Source organism: Schistocerca americana, chromosome X (assembly GCF_021461395.2).
Source record: "Schistocerca americana isolate TAMUIC-IGC-003095 chromosome X, iqSchAmer2.1, whole genome shotgun sequence".
Taxonomy (NCBI): Eukaryota; Metazoa; Arthropoda; class Insecta; order Orthoptera; family Acrididae; genus Schistocerca; species Schistocerca americana.
The window spans coordinates 173,530,336-173,557,572 of NC_060130.1; the positions used below are offsets into that span (position 1 = coordinate 173,530,336).

The window sequence follows — 27,237 nt, forward strand, 5'->3', positions numbered from 1 at the left end:
TAAACGACATTTGGAGATCTACTGCACCATAGGTGCAGTTGTATTAGTGTTACTCACATGGGGCTTGCAACTCGTCTGTGGATACGTGTGTGGTGAACATAGGGCCCCAAGCCATTGCAATACTTACTCCTTATCTGCACTGCAGTTTTACTCTCTGGTTATTTGTTTTCTCTGACTTCGTATGTAGGATTGCTTCCCTGTTGATAGCTTGCCTTTTTTGTGGGATTCTGATTATAATTGCTTATTTCATTGTTTGTAGCCTTCTTTTTCCTCATTCATTTGCATTAACTCATGTATGATCCCCTCTTCCATGTATTACCTCCATTCTTCCAAAATTTTTCTTCCATGTATTACCTTCATTCTTCCAAAATTTTACAGTAGTGCGGAATATGCAGGGTAGGTCACCAAATGTGGCATACATTCCACTCATTGTACAGTCCTAAGTTAAACACCTTTTGTGTGAGTGGATTGAATTAGGTGCACAACATGTAACATGGTAGACAGCTCATTGTAAGTTGGGAAGGGGGTTGTCAGATACCCAAAAAGTCATAGCTTCCTGACAATGCAGGGATCGTACTCTTGGTGCCAGAACTGACAACTCCACATACATACTTAGGAATATCTGCTTATTGCGTATGGGGCACAGGGGCTATGGGAAACGGTTATCATGTTGGACAGCCATTGTTGTGGCATGATGGCGCCCATGGGGAGAGCAGCCCCTGGACCATGGCAGACAGTGTGTGATGAAAAGGATAAAACCTCGTGCTGGCGGCCACAAGACCCCAGCATTCTCAGTAGAGAAAATAAGTTCCGTGTGGAAAGGTATGATCCCAAGACTGTTTCTTCCATAGCCACGCAATGAGAGGAAAGCAGATTTAAAAGAACTGGTGAATAATAGTCCCCCTCCCAATAAGCAAAATGTGAAGTAGCCGTATCCTGATTAAAACTGCAACAGCTGCTGTCACAGGCATTGTTTCCTGCGAGGAGCTCCTTGACATTCCTGTCATCATCACTGCTCACAAGAGCCTCAACATGGTCCAGGATGTTAGTCCTCACTTTGCAGACAGATGTAAAACTGCATGCAAACTTGGAGCAGTGAAGTATCCATTTTGTCTGCCATATACAACAGATGCCAAAAGATACATAGGTGCTTTTATTTTGCATTTCGAATAGAACTTATTACTTGAAAAGTAATGGTGAGTAAGCCTTATAGTAAGGGTGAAGACATGTACATATTCACCATTGTTGGCCACTGGTGGCTGTCTGAATATATCTGTTTGTAAATGGAACAATATCTCCTCCCCCTTTTCCCACTACACCCGCATCAGGGATTGCCCTGATGGGAAAGAGTCCTACCCAGCTGTCATCCACCAACAGGGGGTTACCTCTCTCTGGGCATGCTCTGAAGACTCTCACTACTTCTTGGCATGATATCAGCCAGTGGTTGATAGAGATGCGAGCTATGTGCCACAGAATAGTGCTCTTGTGCTGTGTTCCAGGTGTACAACCTGATACCCCAACCAGAGACAAAACTCCACAAGAAGATTAAATACAAAAAGAACAATGAATACAAGGAAAAGACCACAGGTCAAGGTTGACAAAGTGGCGCCAGCTACACTGGAATAATGCTTGTGGACATTGTACTTACTCAACAGATGGTGCAAACAGAAAGCAAAATGTGACCAATCTTCATACTTCCTTTCCATTACATCTGGGTATACCTATTGCCATTATCCAGTGGAACGGTAATGGTTATTTTCACACTTCTTGTCAGTTTATCAAGCAACATATATTATCCTTCAGGAAACTCTGTTCCATAAAACATGTACCCCTTCCCTACGTAATCACTGTTCCTATTCCAAAAATAGATTTTGCTGTAAATGAGCATCAGATGGTGTCTGGTGTTTGATCACTAAAAATGTACAGAGATATGAATGTTCACTCAACACAGCATTAGAGAGTGTGGTTGTTTGCACACAGACAACTATAGATTTTGCTCTGAGCAATGTATATCTCCCTCCAAGTAGGGAACTGATGCATCAGGAGATAGTTAACAAGATGGGTCAGCTACATTTGTTTTTCTTCATCCTGGATGATTTCAATGTCCACAACCCATTGTGAGTAGTGTTAGAACATTTGAACAAGGCAGTCTAATGGAACAAGGTATCACATACCTTGACTTACATTTATTGAACAGCAGCATTCCAACTCATTTTATTGTGGCACATTTCAACTATTATTCTCTGTCTGTTGCTGAAGCCTAATTCCCTTAATCAATGAAGGATCTGTGATAAATTCTGTGACAGTGATCATTTCCAGATTGTCATGTCCACAAAACACCAGAAGAAATATTGAGAAACATATATTACTGCCGTAGTGACCCATGCCTCTTCTTCACAGGTATGGACTAAGTTGTGTTGTATCTACAGTTGCCGGCTGCAACCAGTTTTCCTGGTAACCTTTTAGATGGCAGTTTTTGTACTGACTGTACTATTATTGCAGATCACTTTATGGCTCACTTCACTTGAGCATCTGCATCTGACGTCTACCCCTCCACCTTCCATCTAGATGAAAGGCAGAGTATAACAGGTCGTCCTTCAGTACACAGTGGCTGGAACGATATAATGCTCCTTTTAGGAAATGAAAACTTTCCAGCATTCTCACAACCAATACCTGGGACATGATACGATCCGCAATTAAATGCTATAATGCCTATCTGCGGATCGCAGACACCACATTCTTGTGGTCGTTAGTCATATCTTGTTGTAAGATGAGTTCCCAACCCAGTAGAGTGATAGCACTATTGTCCCAGTCTTTAAACTGAGTAAAAACCTGTATGGAATAGACAGCTATAGAATCATCAGCCTCACAAATTTTCTGTCCAAGTTGTTTGGATGACGGATGAACCAGTGACTGTTTTGCTGTCATGAGACAAGTGGTCTTTTGCCCAACTCCAACTGGGGATTTCAGGAGGACTGGTTTAAAACTGATAATTTAATTCTCCTGTAGGGACAGCTTTTACCCATTACCAATGCCTCACTGCTGTCTTCTTAGACTTAAGTAAGACCTATTACTACCAGTGGTGCAACAACATCCTTCCAACTTTATATGAGAGGGATCTCAGTGGCCCCCTCCTGATTTTTACATGAAACTTTCTCATTAGCAGTTTTGTGTTAAAGCGAAAACATCTAAAGTACAAATCATACACAAGAGAGTGGCGTCTCACGGGGTCTGTGCTGAGTGTTACTAGTTTTCGATAGTGGTCAATGGATTTGCAGTGGGTGTGGAGCCTATGGTCTAACCATCCACATAGGTCAACAAGCTAATTTTTTATTACCCTGTTCTTCCACCAGAAGTATTGCTGAATGCCAGCTACAGTATGCACTTCTGCCATTGCAGAAATGTTCATCCACATCCAGAACTGTACCTTAATAATGAACTGCTCAATGTGGTTGCTATCTCACTTTTTGGGACTTTAATTTGATGCCTAGTTGATGTGGCTACCACGTTTTCACACACTTAAAAAGTTGTGCGAGTTGAAATTAAAACTCACCTCTGCCTCAGTCATATCTTCTGAGGTGCTGACTACTCCACCCTATTTTTCTTTACGGAACCCATATCCATCAGCATTACATCTACTGTACCTGATACTGTACCTGACGAACTATTGGAGGATCTGACTTGCGACTGATACCTTTGAATGAGCATCATGGGCAGTCTCCTGGCATAGGCTGGCATTCCTCCTCTACAGGTTAGATACTACCATTTATTACAGCATTAAGCCATACATGTTTGCAGCTTACATGAACAAGGAAACTGCCATATCCTTTTCTGCAGCAAGGCAATTTATGTACCACAAAAGCAGCCTACATCTGTGATCCCTCTCACTGGGTCATCTTTGCGGGTCTCCCAACTGTGTTGGATAACTCTCTCAAAAATCTGCTTGGACGTATCCTTCAGCCCAAAGTAAATAGTAGATCTCTCTGCATTTCAACATTTGTTCCTCTCAGTTCTTTACAAATTGACTGGTTCAAAAGTCTTCAATATAGATGTCTCAAAGATTGTCAGTCATTTTCAGTCATATCAGCTATCACCTCACATATTTTGGAGTTCATGAACAACACCCCTTGCCACAAGAGTGCGCTGTTTTTACATTAGAATTAGTGGCAATTATCTAAGCCCTTTGTTGTACTTGCCCTCAACCTCATGCAAATTTGTCAATATCAATGAAATACTCAAGCAGCCATCTAACTGAGATGTTATTTTAATTTGAAGGCTACCACTTTCGGCATTCCACTGTGCTTCTTCAGGCCCCGTATGCATCTCTCCAAATAAATGATAATGTCATGTAGTGCCATATATCCCTGGATGTCATGAATTCAGCCGCTTCACTAGTGCTTCATTCGGCTGAATTCATGAAATCCAGGGACATATGGCACTATATGACATTATCATTTATTTGGAGAGATACATACGGGGCCTGAAGAAGCACAGTGGAATGCCGAAAGTGGTAGCCTTCAAATTAAAATAACATCTCAGTTAGATGGCTGTTTGAGTATTTCATTGATATTGACAAATTTGCATGAGGTTGAGGGCAAGTACAACAGAGGGCTTAGATAATTTCCACTAATTCTAATGTAAAAACAGCGCACTCTTGTGGCAAGGAGTGTTGTTCATGAACTCCAAAATATGTGAGGTGATATATCCCTGGATGTCATGAATTCAGCCGAATGAAGCACTAGTGAAACGGCTGAATTCATGACATCCAGGGATATATGGCACTATGTGACATTTAGTTTATTTGGAGAGATGCATATGGGACCTGAAGACGGCATAATGGAATGCCGAAAGTGGTAGCCTTCAAAATAAAATAACATAAATCTCAGTTACATTGCTGTAGGAGAATTTAATTGGCATTGACAATTACTTAACTAGCCAGTGTCCCCTGTCCATGATGGATCAAGAGAGATTCATGCAAATTTTGTTATCTGCAGTAAGTCTCCACGCAGCCTATAGGCCATAACCTCAACTAGCAAATGCTACTCTCAGAATCATTTGGTTTTGACCATTCACAGTCTTCTTCCTGACATCCACGGTACTGAGAGCTCGACTGTATTCCTCTGCTTGTATTGGGATTATGGGGATTGAGCTTGGCAGTTGGGTAGCAAAGATGGCTATCAACCAGGAAATGTTAGAGATACAGATACCGGGATCTGACTCGCAGTTGGCACTGCGCCTTTGCCTTTTGTAGGATTGTAGCAGAGTATTGCACACTATTGCTACTATGAACAAACTACAAACAATGAAAAGGGTACACTATGATCTTCCCTACGCTGGTACCGAAAGAAGTTTTGTATGCTTTGCCTGGTCTGTATTGGCAACACTTGACTGATCTGTGGTAACATCCTCAGGTGAGAGGACCTCCTCCATTGTTGTTGTGTTGCCTTTCTGTTGGTGGCCCATATCCTGTTAGTGCCCCAACTGTGCTGTGTTGCAGCAAACACTGATGCTTTGGGACCTATTGCCTCTGCTTTCAGACTATGATGTCCAAGCAGCAGTTCTGGTTTTATGTTTTATCCAAGTAAGTTGTTTTTTTACCCTCATGAAAAGTTTGTCACTTTTACAGTTATGTGACCCGAGCAGCCAGCCATTAATTTACAGTGACTTGGAGACCACTGGTTGGGATCAGAAGTTGACCACAAGCCATTTCCTTCACTCTACTACTTATATGGTTCTTTGACTCAGGTGATAATACAAAGGATCGAATTGGCTGTCCATCCATTTCTCCTTGTGGAATCCTTTGGCCATGGATTCTTCAAGGGAGAAAAGGGACAGGTGACCTTGCTGTTTTGTCTTTGTAATTCCACTAATCAGGCAATCGTTTTGGAAATTGTCATGGATTTTGGTCGATCCTGGGATTTAAGAAAATGGAAGTGCCAGTTAGTCAGCTAGGTAGTAGAGTGATCCCAACAACTGCTCTACTAAAAGTACTTGAATGGTTGCTTCTCTTGGCGAATATCTGACAGTTTAACAAAATGACGTGATCATCCGTTGGACCACTTTAATGTGATAATGAAGCATAACAATAAGTGTATTACATTGAGTTTGCATTTTGAAGCACAACATGTAATTGTTAAAAAAATTAAGTGATTGGGAAGAAGATTTTGAGATTTTGTTTTTAAACACATTAGTAAAGAATTTTATTCCTATTTCTAAAGAAAATAAAATCTTTTGCACGTTATGATTTGATTACCATGAGTTGAGGCTGTCTTATGGTATGTGGTGTCCCCCATACAAATATCAATAATATGAAGCTATGTAAAGTGTGAAATATGTGAAATGAAACTGGCGTTGGTGGTGCCACAATAGTGGCAAACCATTTTGAATTATAACAGCCTTCATTATACAATATATTAGCTTTGAACATCTTACGTATATTATCAAAAAATGTTTTTATTGCAAGAACTTGGAAAGTATTGATAGAATTGTCTTCCTGAGAATATCAACAACTGCACCCTAGTACTTATAACAAATTACCATATCTTTTGCGTGTCAAAACAAACTGGTAACATGGCAATAGTGGCAGCCCCATTGTGTTTACATCAAAGTAGTAGGGAGGGTATGTAACAATAGTGTACACTCTAGTACTCTTTAAAGTGGAGCACAGTGACATGCTACATGTCTTTAAGCATGACTGAATGAGGTGGCCATTTAGAACAAGAACAGAAACAGAACATAAAATATTTCTGATACTAGATGCTCACAACGCATCACAGGCAATGACTGTAAAACTACTTTTTTCCAGTGATGTCGCTATTTTCCGCAGTGGTGACTGTTTATTCGGTGTCTGGTGTTTATCACAGATGATAATGCTGATTCTTCATTTGAAACTATATTGACTGACTGCTTTATATTTTGTCTCCTCGTCCATCACAGTATCTATTCTACAGCAGTTGTCACACACTATTTTTTGGTGTGATACTTAACCTTTCAAGTCTTCTAATGTCGCATCACTAAAAGCTAATAATACAACTGTGAAAACGAGCTGGTCACGTGAGCTAGTGATTAGCATTTTTGCTAGTAATGCTGAGGTCCTGAATTTGATTCCCAACAACCACTTTGTGTTTATTTATTTATTTATTTTTTTAAATAGTTAGAAAGGTGTAGGAGGGGTTCCACTATTCCTCGTAAGGCCAAGTGAAAAGCGTCATGAATATAAAAGCAGGGGGGCTGTGTTCTGAGGATCCACCATTGGTGATAGCCAAGATTATAAATTTAATTGCTGCTTGTATATAAGAATACCTTATCTCTTTACTCACCTCTCATAGGTGTCACTATCATCCCAGATAATGGTACCAATACTGATGTGAACATTTTAGGTTAGGTTGTACCATGGCTGTTATTGATGTGGAGTGAAACAAAAAGTTTACTGTTACCAGGCACTGTTTTGTATACCCACGGTGTGTTTCAGAGTTTAAACCTCCATCATCCAGTGTGTTCGCTTGGGTTAGTACAACATGTCCGTGTTGTGTTAAGATTTTGGGGTAACTCGAGGCACTGACTCCAGTGGTCACAGGCTCCTTTCTCTGTCGTAACACATCACATGTGTTATATGAAAGTTTACGGGTCGTGTTACGATGGAGAAAGGAGCCTGTGACCATTGGAGACTGTCACAAGTTACCCACACATGTAAATCCACCTGATCAAGGTTTAATCATTCGAAACATGTCATGGGCATAAATGAACTGTGACTGGTAATGCCGATGATGCCGATGATGATGATGATGATGACCCCAGACAACTGGCTTAGGTAGTAAGGAAAAAAGTGAAGATAATACCTAGTGTAAACCATTTCTTTTTGTTTATTTATTTCTCCTTGTATTGTCAAAATGTACATAATCAATAAATTGCATAAGTTTAGAATAGGTATTACGATAACTTTTTTTGGCAGATACTTCATATCAATCAAAAACATCAAAATTACAATTTTGATTAGTAAGAGTGTGTTAAAAATAAGATTTTCTCAAGGAGCTCTTAAAAAAAATCGGAGGGCCATATATTCATTGTCATCTTATACTTTGGTAAATAGGGTATATATCATCTTAATGTGATTATGTATTGCACTTTCTCTGAAGTTATTTCAAACTTGTATTTACAAAAGTATTCCATGCATTGTTTTACCTCTTAAGTCTCATTGAAGATATTTTTTGAACCATTAGAATCAGAACAATATGTAGATGCATTTATTTTATGCTCTCTGTGTTATAATAGTCATGTGCAGAACAAAACAAAGTGAGAATGCTAAGAACATAAAAATAGAACATGCAAGTGTTAAAAGAATTTTGCATAGGACTTCAGTTACTGCTCTCTCTCTCTCTCTCTCTCTCTCTCTCTCTCTCTCTCTCTCTCTCTCTCTCTCTCTCTCTCTAGTTGTGCAGTTTGACATGAGATGACTAGAAATGTGGGCCACAAGGAAATGATAAAAAATAAATGAGATTGATCTAGCAGCTTAATGAGGCTTGATCAGTCATTTTCTGCCTGAGAATCATTTTCTGTATGAATTTCAATCTCTGTATCATGTTCTTGTGCAGAGGGTAACTAATGGAGCAATTCTTGTACCTGGAAAAAATGATAAACGTAACACTAAGCATAACCTTTTACAATTATTATTATTTTCTCGTGAAAGGGAATACAAAAGAATTGGGAAAAAAATGTTTAGGGCCACTGTATTCACACACTGTGCTTGGTCAGGCAATAGCCATAGATGGATATGGTGTAGAATGGTTTCCAAAACTTTTCAAAAGAAGTATTTCGGTGCACATCAGCATGGGTCCTTGGTCTAGTAGCATAACATGCCTGCTCAATGGTTGCTCACAAAATAGGCATTTACAGAGTTGACTAAAGTCGTGGTCTAGTGATATGCACATATGTAGACGGTGGTAGTATCACATACATGAGGTATAAAATGGTAGTGCATTGGCAGAGCTGTTAATTGTGCTCGAGTGATTAATGTGAAAATGTTTCCCACGTGATTATGGCCGCATTACAGGATTTAACAGACTTTGAGCGCAGAATGGTAGTTAGAGCTAGACGCGCGGGACATTCCATTTTAGAAATTGCTAGGGAATTCAGTATTCTGAGATCCACAGTGTCAAGAGTGTGCCTAGAATACAGATTCGGGCATTACCTGTCACCACAGAAATGCAGTGGCCTTCACTTAACGATCAAGAGCAGCGAAATTTGCATTGAGTTGTCGGTGCTAACAAACAAGCAGTACTGCTTGAAATAACCACAGAAATCAGTGTGGAGCATACAACAAATGTATCCGTTAGGACAGTGCAGTGAAATTTGGCATTAATAGGCTATAGCAGCAGATGACTGATGTGAGCGTCTTTGCTAGAGACACATCGCCTGCCGTGCCTCTCCTTGGCTTGTGAACATATCAGTTGGACCCTACATAACTGGAAAACCGTGGCATGGTCCTGATTTCAGTTATTAAGAGCTAATGGTAGGGTTTGAGTGTGGTACATACCCAACAAGCCATGGACCTAAGTTGTCAATAAGACAGTGTGCAAGCTGGTTGTGCCTGCATAATAATGTGGGCTGTGTTTACACGGGATGGACTGGGACCTCTGGTCCAACTGAACCAAACATTGACTGGAAATGGTTATGTTCGACTACTTGGTAGACAATTTGCAGCCATTTATGGACTTCATGTTCCCAGACAAGGATGGAATTTTTGTGGATGACAATGCACCATGTCACCAGGCTATAGCTGTTCACGATTGGTTTGAAAAACATTCTCGACAATTCAGATGCGGTGACAAGCTCCAGAAGTTTAGTACTATCTTGTAATCCACATCTACATACAAATGCTCTGCAGACCACCGTACGGTGCATGGCAGAGGATATTTTGTTCCACTCACAAATGGAGCAAGGGAAAAAGGACTGTCTAAAAGCCCCCACAATTTGGGTGAATGGTTTGACCACTCAAATTGCTTGACATGAATCCGATTGAACATTTATGGGATATAATTGATAGGTCAGTTCATGCACAAAATCCTGGACCAGCAACAATTTTGCAATTATGGACAGCTGTAGAGGCAGCATGGCTCACTATTTCTGCAGGGTATTTCCAACTACTTGTTCAGCACATGCCATGTCAAGTTGCATTACTACACTAGGCAAAAGATCTGACACAATGTTAGTAGGTATCCCATGACGTTTGTCACCTTAGTGTATTGAGGACTCCCAAATTCGGACATCCATCTCTCAACTGACATTTGAATCCATGTGATGTATTTCTATTTCCAAAATCAAAGAAAACCTAGGACCATTGTTTTGAGATCCCAGTAGGGGCTCTCTAATTTTCCATATACGAAATATTGTGACTTCATTAGTGGTTTGAGAGAATGCACTTGCGCATATTGCTTGATGGACAGCACTTTTATAAGATGCAGAGAGAATGTCCCCAAAAATCAAAGTTTCTCTATCACTTTTAAAAACTTCCCTTGTAGATGTCGTAGTAATAATAATAATAATATAATAATAATAATAATAATAATAATAATAATAATGTTTTTGCAAACACATTTTCATTCATTTTACCTCTACTGCATTTAACCATTCAATCCAGAATGAGGTGACACATGCATTTCTTTCAGTAGTTAGGAAAATCAGCACAGCATATTTCTATTAAACTGTTTACATCATCCCATATTAATTCAGTTTATACTCCTGAAGTAAACTGCAGATCCATTGTAACAACGTGTGTGTTAAGTCAGCATAAAATGTGCTACCTTGTTTCCCCTATTCTTTCTATGTGCACATCATTTTAGATGTAATTCAAAGTGGCAGACCTGGATGAAATTTTATATCTGTAGATTGAGCTTCACTTTTAAAGGTGACTGACTCAGCACTTCATTGTTCATACTGGTTTCAACTTTGCAGTTTGGAGTTATGACTCACATAGAACCGAAAATTGGGCGTAAACTTTCGCAGCCTTTGATAGAACTCATCTCCAGGTAACATGAACTGGTTGAGTTGCTTCTAATTTTCCCCTGTCAGTTTCTCGTAGCAAAGTACATATAGATACCCTTCACATTCTTTTGTTTTATTTTCAGTTTGGTGCTCTGACCCCTTTGGAACCTCGGCTTGGTAAAAAATTGATAGAACCTCTTACAAATCTCATCCACAGGTAAAAAAACTGTGCTTGCAATAATAATACTAAAAATAGTATTCTGTTATTAGTTTGCAGAAATACGTAGCTATACCCAGCTTACATTTGAAATTTTTGACTAAACCTAGATGCTAAGCAAATAGTGTACAAGTTTTTTCTGTCATTAATTCGAAATATAGAATATTTTCCACTAATAATAGTATAACTGTGTTTTTAAATTAACCTATCACATACTGAGAGTTGTACACTTGTAACATTGCTTCACAACTGTTTCTGAGACCTTTTACGTAGGTGAAGATGTTATGGTTATTATTGACAGATGGTATCAATTGGAACTGCAGTTAGAAAAAGTTAGTGATTTTATAGCCCTTTTGTGCAACATTTCAGTGCATTGACTAAAATGGGTAACATTTCTCCTTTGTTCCTATCGCCCCTCAGAGCACATGTTGTTAACCCTAATGTAAGTTCAGTTTTATTGCCACTTCCATGTGTCACATATCCTTGTAACACAGTAATAGACATGCTGGAGTTTTATTTTGAAGTATTAATGTGAGTAATAAGATTTGCATTTGAATTATGATCGTAGAAAGGAGTGGTTTATTATAACCCTATAGTCCACTTCCAACACCCCCCACTCCCTCACTCACCAGTCCACACCTGGCACCCACCCCCACCCCCACTGTCCAGTCCTCACCTGGCACCCACCCCCACTGTCCGGTCCACACCTGGCACCCACACCCACTGTCCGGTCCACACCTGGCACCCACACCCACTGTCCGGTCCACACCTGGCACCCACACCCACTGTCCGGTCCACACCTGGCACCCACACCCACTGTCCGGTCCGCACCTGGCACCCACACCCACTGTCCGGTCCGCACCTGGCACCCACACCCACTGTCCGGTCCGCACCTGGCACCCACACCCACTGTCCGGTCCGCACCTGGCACCCACACCCACTGTCCGGTCCGCACCCGGCACCCACCCCCACTGTCCGGTCCGCACCCGGCACCCACCCCCGCTGTCCGGTCCCCACCCCCGCTGTCCGGTCCGCACCCCCGCTGTCCGGTCCGCACCCGGCACCCACCCCCGCTGTCCGGTCCGCACCCGGCACCCACCCCCGCTGTCCGGTCCGCACCCGGCACCCACCCCCCGCTGTCCGGTCCACACCAGGCGCCTACTGCCGGTTCCCCCCCCCCCCCCCCCCCCCCCCCTCCCCTGCTCATTAGTACGTACTTGGAGCATCCCCACTGGCCGATCCCCACCAAGCGCTCCTGCTCCCCCCCCCCCCCCCCCCACCCCCACTCCTCCCACTCCCTACACACACACACACACACACACACACACACACACACACACACACACACACACACACACACACGAGTCTGCTCCTGGCTTCTTGCACGCGGCAGCGCTCTACTTGCCAGCTGCTACCGGCAGTCCAGCGCTCGACAGCCCACTCCCAGACTCCAGCACCCCTTTACACAGCATGGTCAACTGTCGCCCTCCCTGTATCCTCCAGTCGACTGCCTTGCCACCCACTCTCCAGGTCCCTGCAGCATGCAGTCCCTGCCACCCCCTCTCTCCTCCACCTGCTTTCCATGCCATCCACTTCCTTTCATTTTGTACTTCCTCCTCTCTCCCATACCCTTTAACTAACATCCGAACTTCTTTACAGCCTTCTGCCTCTTCCCAGTCTATGTCTCCTTGTCTTCCTGCTCAGGGTTACCTCCTCACCGATACACACTTCCAGTTACTGTCTTTCCAGGCTGTGGCTCATCAGTCGTTTATACTCCTGTACCCTACTGCCCTCTTAGAATGTCTTTCATTCTGCCCTTTCCCTATAAGTCCCTGCTCCTTCTTGTTATATTATGATTCCCTTCTTTGGCAATGCTACATGTCGTATGTGAGAGATAAATTTTTGATTCGTCATACAGTTTTAATGATATGTGATTAATACTAAATTATGTTTGCCCGAATACTTGATTTATACATCGCAAAACTATATAGCCTTTGACTTGTTTTACTGATTTTTAAACTTTAAGAGTCAGCTACAGAGTAACTAAAATTTTAATGTGGACTCTGAAATGCAGCACTAAATGATATTTTTGTAATACACAAATTGTTATGAGAGGTGAAGAAGGAATAAGTGCCAGGAAAAAAAAAGAAAAACTAGGAACTGTAAGTGAACGTTGGGCAACTTACAGGTTTATTGGATTGTGACTGCAGATATAGATTTCGCTGGTATTGCTGAAATGTGTTTTGTCCACTCCAAAAGTTGCATTCCTATTTCATACATAAACTATCCAATTGGTTCCAAGAATACTTACCTGTAGGTTTTGTGATACATTGTTCACAATTAAAGATAAACTGTTACTTGCTGCCTTGTATTTCTGCCAGTCAGCATTGCCAGGAACACACAGTTGTGGGGAGGGAGCACACACAAAGAAACAGAGTTGACAGTTTCTGTTAATTTTAATGTAATTTTATTGTTAACTGATTTTGTCTGGCTGCACTGTTCTCATAGAAACATCATACAGACTCTCACTTTCTGGTCAGTTGTCCGCCTCTCCACACCCACATCTCCCAAAAGATGTTGTTCTTACAAGCTCTCCAATGGCTGGGAGTGGGAGTTTGAAGGATACTTAATTCCCCCATAAAACTGTTTCCCTAAATTATCCAAAATTTTTGGAAATAATAAACTCCAGTGTCCCCAGGTGGATTGCTGCTCAGTGATGTAATATAGTTTGTGCTGGTATTACCCATACCAAATTAGGAAATTCTAAAATGTAAACAGAAGTGCAAGCTCTGGCACATCATTTTCAGACAGTTTCTGATTGTGAAACTGTGTGTTTTCAATATGCTACATCTGTGAGACCTGGTTAAATTATCCTAAGTTGCAGCCAATTAAATACACTTTTTAGTTGTTCAATGATTCAGTTGAATATACACACTTCCAAAATCAGACAAATTTAAAAATGCCCACTATGGGGTAAAATCACAAATATAAATTCAAATTTCAAATATTAAAGGGAAAGTTTTCAATTTAAATGACCTCAGTTATAATAAAAGAATGTTTTGCTAACTACCAGGGACGTCAATTGGTACAACATGTATTTAACTGTCTGTATTGTTGGGCTAATTAATCTGTTAATGATATGAGTGTCAGATGTAACATATTGAGAACTAATTGTATCAGTTAAAAAATGATTACTAAAAATCGTGTGGCAGGTGCTGCAATTCTGTATTTGTTGTAATATTTCCTAGTATGGAATGGTAGTGCTAGCCCAACCCAAGTTATGTTACTGAGCAGCACTGAGAAGCAATGCATAGGACCACCGTGAAACAGAAAGTGACAGTTAGTGTGGACGTTTGTGAAAAGAAATGTGTGTGGTGTGAGTTTTGTTTCTCATATTTATGTGAACAGCGCAGCCATATGAAGCCATTAACAATGAAAAGGTATTACAATATTTACAAACTGTCAGTTCTTTTTCTCCCTCCCTGCAACTGCATGTTTCTCATGATACTGAGCTGCAGAACTGGAAGACAATGAGCAATATTTTATTTTTAATTTCTGTGTGGGTATTGGGCATTTCAAGTTTCCTTTGATGTCTTTTTCTATGGCGACAAAAATGTAAATTTCGCTACCATTACTGATGTGTTTTATTGTGTCGGCTTACAGGTAACATTCCTAATTCATACATAAACTATCCAGCCAGTAGTGAAAGAAATTACCAGTAGGTTTATGTGGCACTTGTACACAATGTTCTTCACCAATATAAACATTTCTCTACATAAACAAAAATTAACCAGAAAATATGGAATTCCTTGGCCAACACATAGCAACAAAAATCAGCAACAGCAAATTAAATGTGTTAACATCTGGTTTAGTTACACATAATGACTACTTATTTAGGGTAAAAATGGGTAACCACCGCTACACTACTTGTGCAATGTGTGGGAACTTTTGAGTAATGAAAGATTTTCTGTAGAGTTTTCACCTGTAGTGTTACTTAAATACGCTCTGCTTTCTGGTTTATACAGCCCACTGCATAATTGCTTTTGTTAGATGCATTATTGCAGACATAACAGGACAATACTCCTGTCCAGCCATACAGTCAGTTTATGATGAAAACTCCACAGTGTGGTACATATTTGACAGCTGTCAGTTTTTTACTGCTTTCTGCCATTGCTGTCAAGCTCTAGTGTTTTGTAATTGACCAAAGACCAGTGATTGCTGCTGCAACTGTAGTAGGGTCTGCGATCATCTGTAATGGTTGCCATCTTGTGATTCAGTTGCTCACTACATACTCAGATCAGTTTATACGTGCTTTCGTTGTTGAAGTCTTATCACTGCAATGGCGATGTATGGCTACTTCGTGACAGGAGTGCTTGGTGCTCCAAATGAATAGCATTGAGTAGGTTACTAAACTAAATATATGGAGCTGGATTACTTAGCAAGAGGTCCTTGAGGCAAGTGTCAAGGAAGTCTGCGTGACAAACAAGAACCTCATCCACATTGCTGCCCTTGCTGATGTATTAAGAGAAAGCTGACCATGTTTGGGTCAGTTACTTCAACTATCGTGTAATATTCAAGATTTTGTATGCAGTCACACATTCTCATTCAAAGGGTGAAGTACATAATCAGGTCCTTATTCGAAAACAGCTTTGCCATTTTGTGCGTCATTCGTAACCTACACAGCAGTTTCTAATTGTGTTGTCATTAGAAAATGTGATGAAGCAGCATCTGATAACAAGATGTAGTGTTCCTATTGAGTACTATTGATGCAGGCCACATACCATAATAGCCAAATAAAATACTTCAGTACTATCAAGATGAACATTATATAGTGCAACACAATATTCTTACCCAAAATTCGTCTCAATACTGATGATCTTTAACATCTGGGAAATGAGATGATGTGGTAAGAGTTCAGTGTGCACACTTTTCTTGAAAGAACCTGCGTTAGCTGCCTATTTCCACAGAAAAAGTTAAAGTGAGCTTAAATTCGTGTAGGTACTAAATGATCAATATTTTTTCACAGTTCTCGTTCACAGAGCGCCAGGAATTGTGCAGTGAAGTTTCTTAAGTCACAACAAGGTCTTGCTTGCAAACAAGTTAACACATTCCTTATGAACTGTGCATCATTTCTCCCAGTAATTAGCAGAATAATCCAAAGGAAGTTCTTGCTGTTGAACAGCAACATTATCATCTACAAGAAACTCTTGGCATGTATAAAAAATGATGCCTTTGTAGACACACTTTTCCAATATCTGAATATAGGTTCCACATGCATCTTGTGTTAAATGCAGACTCATCTCTTGTGTCCATGCACATAAATTCACATATGTAGCCACTTCAGTATCTGAGTCAGTTTCACAGCTTTCATGAAATGCTTCTTCAAGCACAGGAAAAATCTGAGCTTAAAAAAGTTTGAAAAAAATGGCAACAGGTGTGCTAGATGTTTCACCAAATTGATACTATATTATCCAGACTACCATCAGTTACTCTAGTTGTTTCTGAAATGATGTAGTAGGTATATCATCTGCAACAGAGTCCTCTCCAAATTCTGAACCTTCTGCGTGCTCTTCTGTAACCAGCAGTTCATTACACAATCAGCCAGAACCTCATCTGCCATGGAAATATGTCATCACCGTGAAATCATTTTTAGAGACATAAAAAAGTTCACAAATGTCAGAATGAGCCCTCCAACTATAAAAACCAACCAAAACTGAGTAGTAAAATGTGTAAATAGTATGACTGTTACATTTAGGTTATGTTTAGGTGTGTGCATAAAGTGTTTTTATCAAGTTGCACATTTTTCACAATTGTCCTACGCATGGACTTTCAACAGAAATATCTTATTTCAGCAGCTATCATCTTCGAGATAATTTGTGAAACAATATTATCTGCAATGCTGAGTCTTCATTAAAAGTACAATTCACTGCACAAAATTAGTGAAATTGGTTGTAACTAGAAACTGAATTCGTGAAGAACTGTTTGCTTCCTTGTATAGTGCAGAATAAAACTGGCTATAACTACACTTTATAATGGAGGAAATGATACTGTGAAGTGAATTTACTGTTGTTTATATCAGAATAGTAAGTCCACAGGTGACAAATGCCAGGTAAACACAAAACCAGCTCAGAAGAGAAGTGCCTCAAAGATGATCATAAATATTCATATGAATGTATCGTCTTATGAATGTATCAAGCATACTGACTTAGAAACATAAAAATGGTGTTCATACTAACCAGAGATACTACTGTGAATATATTAATTCCAATACAGTCGATTGTTTGTAGCAGTTAAAGTAACGAGCAATGTTTAAGACCAGTGGTACACATACACTATGTGATCAAAAGTATCCGGGCACCCCCAAAAAGATAAGTTTTTCATATTAGGTGCATTGTGCTGCCAGGTACTCCATATCAACGACCTCAGTAGTCAATAGATATCGTGAGAGAGCAGCATCGGGTGCTCCACGGAACTCGTGGACTCGAACGTGGTCAGGTGATTGGGTGTCACTTTGGCCATACGTCTGCACGCGAGATTTCCACACTCCTAAATATACCTAGGTTCACTGTTACTGATGTGATAGTGAAGTGGAAACGTGAAGGGACATGTGCAGCACAAAAGCATACAGGCCGACCTCATCTGTTGACTGAGAGACCGCTGACAGTTGAAGAAGGTTGTAATGTATAATAGGCAGACATCTATCCAGACCATCACACAGGAATTCCAAACTGCCTCAGGATCCACTGCAAGTACTATGACTGACAGGTGGGAGGTGAGAAAACTTGGATTTCACAGTTGAATGGCTGCTCATAAGCCACACATCATGCCAGTAAATGCCAGAATACGCCTTGCTTGGTGTAAGGAGGGTAAACATTGGACAATCAAACAGGGGAAAAATGTTGTGTGGAGTGACGAATCACGGTACACAATATGGTGATCCGATGGCAGGTTATGGGTATGGCGAATGCCCGATGAATGTCGTCTGCCACCATGTGTAGTGCCAACACTAAAATTCGGAGGCAGTGGTGTTACGATGTGGTCGTGTTTTTCATTGAGTGGCCTTGCACCCCTTGTTGTTTTGCGTGGCACACTCACAGCACAGGCCTACATTGATGTTTTAAGCACCTTCTTGCTTCCCATTGTTGAAGTGGAATTCAGGGATGGCAATAGCATCTTTCAACATGATCGAACACTCGTTCATAATGCACGGTGTGTGGCAGAGTAGGTACACGACAATAACATCCCTGTCACGGACTGGCCTGTCGAAAATACTACAGAACACCTTTGGGATGTTTTGGAACACTAACTTCATGCCAGGTCTCACCGATCAACATCAATACCTCTCCTCGGTGCAGCACCCCACGAAGAATGGACTGCCATTCCCCGAGAAACCATCTAGCACCTGATTGAACGTATGCCTGCGAGAATGGAAGCTGTCGTCAAGGCTAAGGGTGGGCCAACACCATATTGAATTCCAGAATTTACCGATGGAGGGAGCCGCCAGCTTGTAAGTCATTTTCAGCCAGGTGTCCAGATACTTTTGATCACATAGTGTTTTTAATATTCTCATTTAAAGGGTTAAACAATGTTTCTGGTTGACGGAGAGATCTAGCACAGCTGAAAGCCATAAAAGCCGTGAAGGAAGAGGAACAGATGAAAGGAGAATTCCAATTAATGAATAGAGTATTATATAAGATGAAATATGATCCAGTGCCACGGAAATGGTTGCTTGTGATCCCAGCTTATCTGCAGCCAACTATCCTGAAACATTTCCACGATGCTGCAAAATCTGGCCACCAGGAATTCGATGCAGACATCAGTGACTAGACACTATCTGAGTGACTGTAAGGAATGTCAGTGAATGGAAGCATGTGCTACAGTTAACTCGGGGACATTTGATATTCATTACGATTATAACGGTGCCATTCTACCAGACTGGAACCGATCTCTTCCGGTGGTACCCGAACTCGACAAACAGAGATCAGTGGATTAACATTTGCATTGACTACCTCACTTTCTACACTGTCACCAAAGCTGTGCCAGCTGCGAAAACTCTGGAAAATTCTAGAGTCCTTGTAGAAGATTCATTTTGAAGCACGGATTGTGGAGAAGTTTTCCAGTGGACGCACGTATCGAGATTATTTCCCATTGGGATACCACCTACAAGATGATAACTGCGTACCGCACTCAGACGAATGGCCTCGCAGATTTGTTTTGATAAGGCATCGACAGATAGCTCTCGATGTACATCGAAATCGGAGAGAGTGGTATACGAGACTACCTGTCATAATGTTTGCGTCTAATACAGAGAACCGAGATGCTACAGTTTTCACACTGATCATTCTGCTAAGTGTTGGTGAGGGCAAAATAACAACGAATACACTGTTCTCATTTCACCTCCACAATACTCAGGATGACTATGTGAAACACCTCATCATTAGGACCAAAGAAGTGAAACAGCTGGGTTGCATGTGGTCCTTGGACACTCAGCGGAAGGAACGAGTGTGCTATCGTGCCAAGTGCAGGCTAGTGATATAATTCTGGGGAATTGGTATTCATTTTTAAGATTATATGAAAGTGGAACTATGGAGAATGTTTCTAAAATTGTACTTTTTACTTACCGTATTTACTCGAATCTAAGCCGCACCTGAAAAATGAGACTCGAAATAAAAGAAAAAAAAAAAAATTCCCGAATCTAAGCCGCACCTGAAATTTGAGACTCGAAATTCAAGGGGAGAGAAAAGTTTTTGGCCGCACCTCCAAATCGAAACAAAGTTGGTCCATTGTAATATGAGACACAATTTAGGTCGAATGAATGACGATACAGCTACAGTAGTTTAGTTAGAGTTGTAAGCTTAGCAGTTAAGCTTTACCAGGTAGCCATTGCTATGTGTCAGGCGCTCCGTCCGTATTTATACGCGTACCCATCCTCTTTCACGTGCTTCGTCTGGTTTGAATCGATTGCTTATTTTCCTTTGAACTGATAAGTGCCGTCTTCTTTGTTACAGGTGTTTACGTCACTTTAAGCTGAAAATGCATTACTATACTGTGTCACGCATTGTTTGTCGCATTCTGATAGTGCGTGTTTACGGCCTGTCGCCGCTCGCGGGATGGCTTGCTTTTGTGCGCGCTACCGCCGCTTACAATTTTTTAAAAAAAGAGAGAGGAATCGTCTCATTAGCGAAACAATGGCAAGAGACTGCTATTTGTTGTTACTTACACTGCTGCTTTCTTTGATAATGATCAACAAGAACCAAATAATAGACTGCGTATGACAGAACACGTTCTGAACGAGAGTTAGGCGAAAATTTTTCACCGTTTGAAAATCTTTGCGGCCGCTTCTTTAGTACATCAAATTCTGCATAGAAATTAGAGTCATCTTAGATTTAAAAATCTAGTCAGTTGCTGTGCTTCATTTCTGACTGTATCACTATTACGCATAAGAATAATACGAATATAAACATGATACGATACGTATATTCTTCCACGTTTGCTGTTGTCTCACTCTAGTTTCGTAGTTTATTAGGCAGACAGGATTTAAATGAGGTAGCAGCAAACACGCAAGAATACATGGCAAAATGTTTATATTCGTATTATTCTTATGGTGAAGAGAATACTGCATGTGATTCACATTTCATCAGGTTCCTATTAGCAACCATCTCTTCTCACTGGTAGGAAAAAATTCAGAACGTAGAGTTGGCCATATTGACAAACATCCCAAACAATCTTGCCAGTCGGATTTTCGTAGTACATTGAAATTCTGCTACATTCTAAGATGAGCAATACGGAATTTGTATTTACTTCGTTAGATAATGTATGAAAATGCAGTGGTCGAAACTCGGGGCGGAGAAAAAAAAGCTCGTCTTCTATCTTTTCTTTTAAATTTATTTACTGACGCAGAGGTTTTGGCGCCAGTATTTATCTTTGTGCCTACAAAGCATGCCTGTGTAGCACTACATATATTTGACGGCAGAAGTTATTTGTGGTGGGACCTACCAACATTTTTCAGGACTTCCGCTTGCTTTGCACTCGATTCTAAGCCGCAGGCGGTTTTTTGGATTACAAAAACCGGAAAAAAAGTGCGGCTTAGATACGAGTAAATACGGTAATCATATCCTTCATCGCTTGTCTTATATCGTATATGAAGTTGAGGATTATGAAACTTCATCAAGAAGACAAAAGCACAGAGATATTTCCATGTCCTCTGTATACGTCCTATCACGGGCCTGAGGCACAGATCAACAGTGAGGCCTTCTCGTTCGAGGAAACTGAAGGCCTGCTTGATTATCTGAAAGCTTTGGAGTGAGTAGCTGTGGTGTGTGTACTGTAAGACCTTCGGTACACACATCATCAGATAATTTGACTTGTCACTCTAACGAAGTGGGCGAGTGTCAGCAATATGTCTCGTGGTCTTATCGTGGCGTGTTTATCTTCTGCCGTTACGTCAGGCGATAGAAATGGCACTTGCACGCTTAGAGTAGCAGATTGACGGTGACCAACTTTAAACAGAACTTGATTAATTTTCACACACATTTATTAAAGTAATAAAAAGCGTAGACATTATGTAACTTGATTCTGGATGCTGTTTACAATTAACAATCTGAAGTTCCTTTGGTCTTGGTACGTTAATCTTATTCTCACATATCTCTGATACTTGACAAAGTGTCTGTTCATTTATCTTCATAGTTATGTACAGGAATATGGTAATCTTATTAGGTGCAGACTGAAACTTGACTATAGACTGGTACAGACAAATGCAGACTGGTACAGACAAATGCAGACTGGTACAGACAAATGCAGACTGGTACAGACTAATGCAGACTGGTACAGACTAATGCAGACTGGTACAGACTAATGCAGACTGGTACAGACTAATGCAGACTGGTACAGACTAATGCAGACTGGTACAGACTAATGCAGACTGGTACAGACTAATGCAGACTGGTACAGACTAATGCAGACTGGTACAGACTAATGCAGACTGGTACAGACTAATGCAGACAAATGCAGACTGGTGCAGACAAATGCAGACTGACTAATCGGAGGTCTGTACACTCGTTATAATACCTCACGCGTTCAGGTATCACTGCGCGAGTGTGATCCGCTAGGAGAAAAGGTTCTATGTTAGCAGCAATCTCATTGGCTGCGTTACATATTAATACGTGGATCGGCGGAAGCAGAATTTGGTCCATCTCTAAGGCAGCGCCATCTCGTAGTGCGGAGACGGACGAGCGCTGCGTCTGCGCTGTTTTGCTTAGCGGGGCACGCTCTAGTGGGAAAGTTGTCTACGCGCTGAATACGCGGAACTATGTACACGTCAGCTATTTTTTATATTTGTCATAGTGAAGAGGATGTGACTACTGACAACACAACCTGAATATGAAGAGTCTCCAGCAGTTCCATACAGATGACTATGGCCAAGGTATAGATCTAGGATGTCCTAGTCGGCTCCAATGAAAAGTGAAACAGCAGGTCGTGTAAGGTTCTCCATTTCGCCCTCCCCCGTATTCTGAAGTAGCTGCACTCCGCATACAGGAGGCGGTTCTTTTTCTGTCTATAAGTTTGTCTCTGTAATAAGAATGCTTTCATTGCTGACTTGTACTTCACTGATGACCCTGCTTTTGGATATGATCTTGTCCCTTGTCATAGTTACGTGATAAGTCATGCATCGTGCTTTCGCCTGATTGTTACTTCAGGCATTTGCAGCTGATTTTTTTTTCCCCCATTCAACCTTCTTGCTGTTTCTTTCAGGAGATGATTACAGATCATTCTCTACTCTCTATAACTCTCTCAGTTCATGCACAACTTCATAATATGAAAAAATATATACTGAGCAATGGTCCACCTGGGGAAGCTGGAGCTGTATGTGTCCTAAAATTTTGACTAAATTAGGGAAAGGGTTTGAGGGAGGGAATGCAAGCTGCTTTTTAGCTTTCTCACATAGTGAGCCAAGAGCTCCCAATAGTACCTGTAGGGGTTGTGACTGTGGATGGAAAAAAAGTGCGTAGGAGGATGGTACAATGCAAGGTGCAAGTTTGTGTGGATGCTACAAGGACTATGTGTGGGTTGTGTTTTGTTTTACATTTTTATGTGAACGGTGTAGCAATACAAGTGCATTAAAATTATTATGGAGTGTCAATCTTTTTTTCTGTGTGAGCTCTCTCCACACAACTGCATGTTACTGACAGTGCTGAGTGGCAGAAATGGGAGACAGCAGTTAACTTTTAACATTTGTTTGTGAGTGATGTGGTGCAAAAATGTACAGGTCAGTGCTCTTGGCATGGGTTGTACAATTTATGTACTTATTCGGAGCATTACCTGTTGTCTGGGACAAAAATACATGTCAGTAATGATGGCAAAATTCAGTCCACAGTTGCCATCGAGAAAGACGTCAAATAAAGCCCCGAGTCACCCAGTTTCTGCATACAGGTTGATTAGGGATTGAGCCCCAAACATTTTGATTTGTGATCTGATATGTACCTGCTAAACTACTGAACGACACTTTGTAATTATGAACACTGCCTTCCATGTATGTATGTATTAAGCTGGGGACCTAGAAACGATGGAGAGACTTCGTCGTGCCATAGCCCACAGTGGTTCACAACCCCCAACAGGCCACAGCAGTCCACCCCACCGCCACCGCCCCACACCGAACCCCAGAGTTATATTGCGGTTCCACTCCCAGTGGATGCCCCCCCCCCCCCCCCCCTTCCCCCTCCCCGGGGAATGTCTCATACCAGACGGGTGTAACTGTAACACCAAATGTTTGCGTGGTAGAGTAATTATGGTGTACGCCTGTATGGAAACGATGTTTGAGCAGCAATTGCAGACACAGAGTAGATACATCCTGTGTACTTGGCTGTGAAATGTTGCAGTTGTTTTTGCTTTATAAGTAAACTGCAGTATATTTAAATTTGATAAAAACAAAGGGGAATCATCAGTGTGTTATAAGAATATAAGTTTATTTCAGTATATACTGTTCAAATAGACAAGATAAGTAGTACAAGAAACACATAATTTGTCTGCTCTCTCTCTCTCTCTCTCTCTCTCTCTCTCTCTCTCTCTCTGTACAATTATTATTTTGTCTACATTTTCAAAAAGTACAAATATGCTTAAAACAAAAAAGTGAGAATGTGTTGTATAGTTTAAGTATAATTAATTTTGGTGAGGTAATCCTGGAAGTACAGTGGAATGCAAAGCCGAATGTTGCTTTTTCTGCACTGCCATGTACTCTTCTTTCCCTGTGTCTGAACAAACTTGGCATCAGCAGGTTGTATTGATCTTGTTTCAAATAGTGAAAGTTATCTTGAAAATGATGTGCAAATGTGGATAATCTAGGTTGTAGTTCATAAGTCTCCCTTCTCAGCCAAATTCTTCCTCTTGGTTGTTGTGTAATGTAACAGGGATATTTTGCTTTCTGTCGCTTCATCATATAAAACTCTTTATTATTGAGATACTAAAGATGTGGAAAATATTTCAGTCATCTGTCAGGACCCATTTTGTTCTTATTATAGCTGTCCCAATACCTGCCATTGTGGTTTCTGCTGCTATTCCTTCCTTGGTGAAAACACTCAAAATTATTTGAGAGTTTAATGAAGTTTATGGAGATAACAATATGAGGAATGGAATGGTAATAAAATGCTTAGGAGTGTTTAGAGATGATCATTCTGATTTTCATGCTGAAGTGCAAAGTGGGCATTTATTATCGCTGAAAAATTTGGCAGGGAGTTGAAGCAAAAGTCGAAGAAAACAGATTCTATAATTTTGTCCTAATCTAATGAGTTTCCTCGCGTTTCAAGAAATGTTTTTATGGAATTCTTACAGGACTGTCAGCAATTGTTAGCTAATGGGGTGACCAAATTGCTACTATGTAAACAGGGTGGTCCATTGATCGTGACCGGGCTAAATATCTCATGAAATAAGTGTCAAACGAAAAAACTACAAAGAACAAAACTTGTCTCCTTGAAGGGGGAAGCCAGATGGCGCTATGGTTGGCCCGCTAGATGGTGCTGCCATAGGTCAAACAGATATCAACTTCATTTCTTTGTTACATATTCGTGTAGTACATAAAGAAATATGAATGTTTTAGTTGGACCACTTTTTTCGCTTAGTGATAGATGGCGCTGTAATAGTCTCAAACATATGGCTCACAATTTTAGATGAACAGTTGGTAACAGGTAAGTTTTTTTAATTAAAATACAGAACGTAGGTACGTTTGAACATTTTATTTCGGTTGTTCCAATGTTACACATGTACCTTTGTGAACTTATCATTTCTGAGAACGCATGCTGTTACAGCATGATTACCTGTAAATACCACATTAATGCAATAAATGCTCAAAATGATGTCCATCAACCTCAATGCATTTGCAATACGTGTAACAACATTCCTCTAAACAGTGAATAGTTCACCTTCCGTAATGTTCGCACATGCATTGACAGTGCGCTGACGCATGTTGTCAGGTGTTGTCGGTGGATCACGATAGCAAATATCCTTCAACTTTCCCCACAGAAAGAAATCTGGGGACGTCAGATCCGGTGAACGTGCGGGCTGTGGAATGGTGCTTTCTATGACCAATCCACCTGTCATGAAATATGCTATTCAATACCACTTAAACCGCACACGAGCTATATACCGGACATCTATCATGTTGGAAGTACATCGCCATTCTGTCATACAGTGAAACATCTTGTAGTAACATCGGTAGAACATTATGTAGGAAATCAGTATACATTGCACCATTTAGATTGCCTTCGATAAAATGGGGGCCAATTATCCTTCCTCCCACAGTGCTGCACCATACATTAACCCGCCAAGGTCGCTGATGTTCCACTTGTCCCATCCAGCATGGATTTTCCATTGCCCAATAGTGCATATTATACCAGTTTACGTTACCGCTGTTGGTGAATGACACTTTGTCGCTAAATAGAACGCGCGCAAAAATCTGTCATTGTCCCGTAATTTCTCTTGTGCCGAGTGGCAGAACTGTACACAATGTTCAAAGTCATTGCCATGCAATTCCTGGTGCATAGAAATATGGTATGGGTGCAATCGATGTTGATGTAGCATTCTCAACACCAACGTTTTTGAAATTCCCGATTCTCGCGCAATTTGTCTGCTATTGATGTGCGGATTAGCCGCGACAGCAGCTAAAACACCTACTTGGGCATCATCATTTGTTGCAGGTCGTGGCTGCTGTTTCACTTGCGGCTGAACACTTCCTGTTTCCTTAAATCCGGCAAACGGTGCAGACACTTGGATGATGTCATCCGGGATACCGAGCAGCATACATAGCAAACACACGTTGGGCATTTTGATCTCAATAGTCATACATCAACATGATATTGACCTTTTCCGCAATTGGTAAACGGTCCATTTTAACAGGTCCATTTTAACACGGGTAATGTATCACGATGCAAATACCTTCCGCACTGGCGGAATGTTACGTGATACCATGTACTTATACGTTTGTGACTATTACAGCGCCATCTATCACAAAGCGAAAAAAGTGGTCCAACTAAAAGATTCATATTTCTTTATGTACTACACGAATATGTAATAAAAAATGGGGGTTCCTATTTAAAAAAACGAAGTTGCTATTCGTTTGATCTACGGCAGCGCCTCTAGCAGGCCAACCATAGTGCCATGTGGTTTCCCCCTTCAAGCTAGACGAGTTTTGTTCATGGTAGTTTTTTCGTTTGATGCTTATTCCGTGAGATATTTAGCCCGGTCACTATCAATGGACTCTTTTAAACAAAAAAGCACTAATATAACACACAAAGTGTCAATATACTAGGTGTATGTAAATCGTATAAATTATACTTGTAACATTTCATTGACTATGTAAGCATTAGATATTTTACATTCTTTCTAACAAGTACTGCTGCTGACAGTAAATATATGCCACGGTATACAGCACCATTTTGCTATAGCCCCATATGTAAAAGGAATAAGGCAAAATTCTGTAATATTTTTATGAAATATCCTTTGCCATTCACTGTACACTGGCTTGCAGTTTGGCTTATAACCTGTCAGTCTAC

The 27,237-nt window shown here is 40.8% G+C and overlaps 1 protein-coding gene across 2 annotated transcripts in view; it reads left to right on the plus strand.

Annotated features, from left to right (window-relative positions):
- The window catches only part of LOC124555271 (AP-3 complex subunit delta-1), a 269,894-nt gene that overhangs the window by 84,243 nt on the left and 158,414 nt on the right, over positions 1-27,237 (plus strand). For both annotated transcript variants that reach the window (XM_047129141.1, XM_047129140.1), the window contains exon 8: positions 11,124-11,197. In XM_047129141.1, the coding sequence (XP_046985097.1) occupies positions 11,124-11,197 (74 nt within the window). The remainder of the gene's footprint in view (positions 1-11,123; positions 11,198-27,237) is intronic.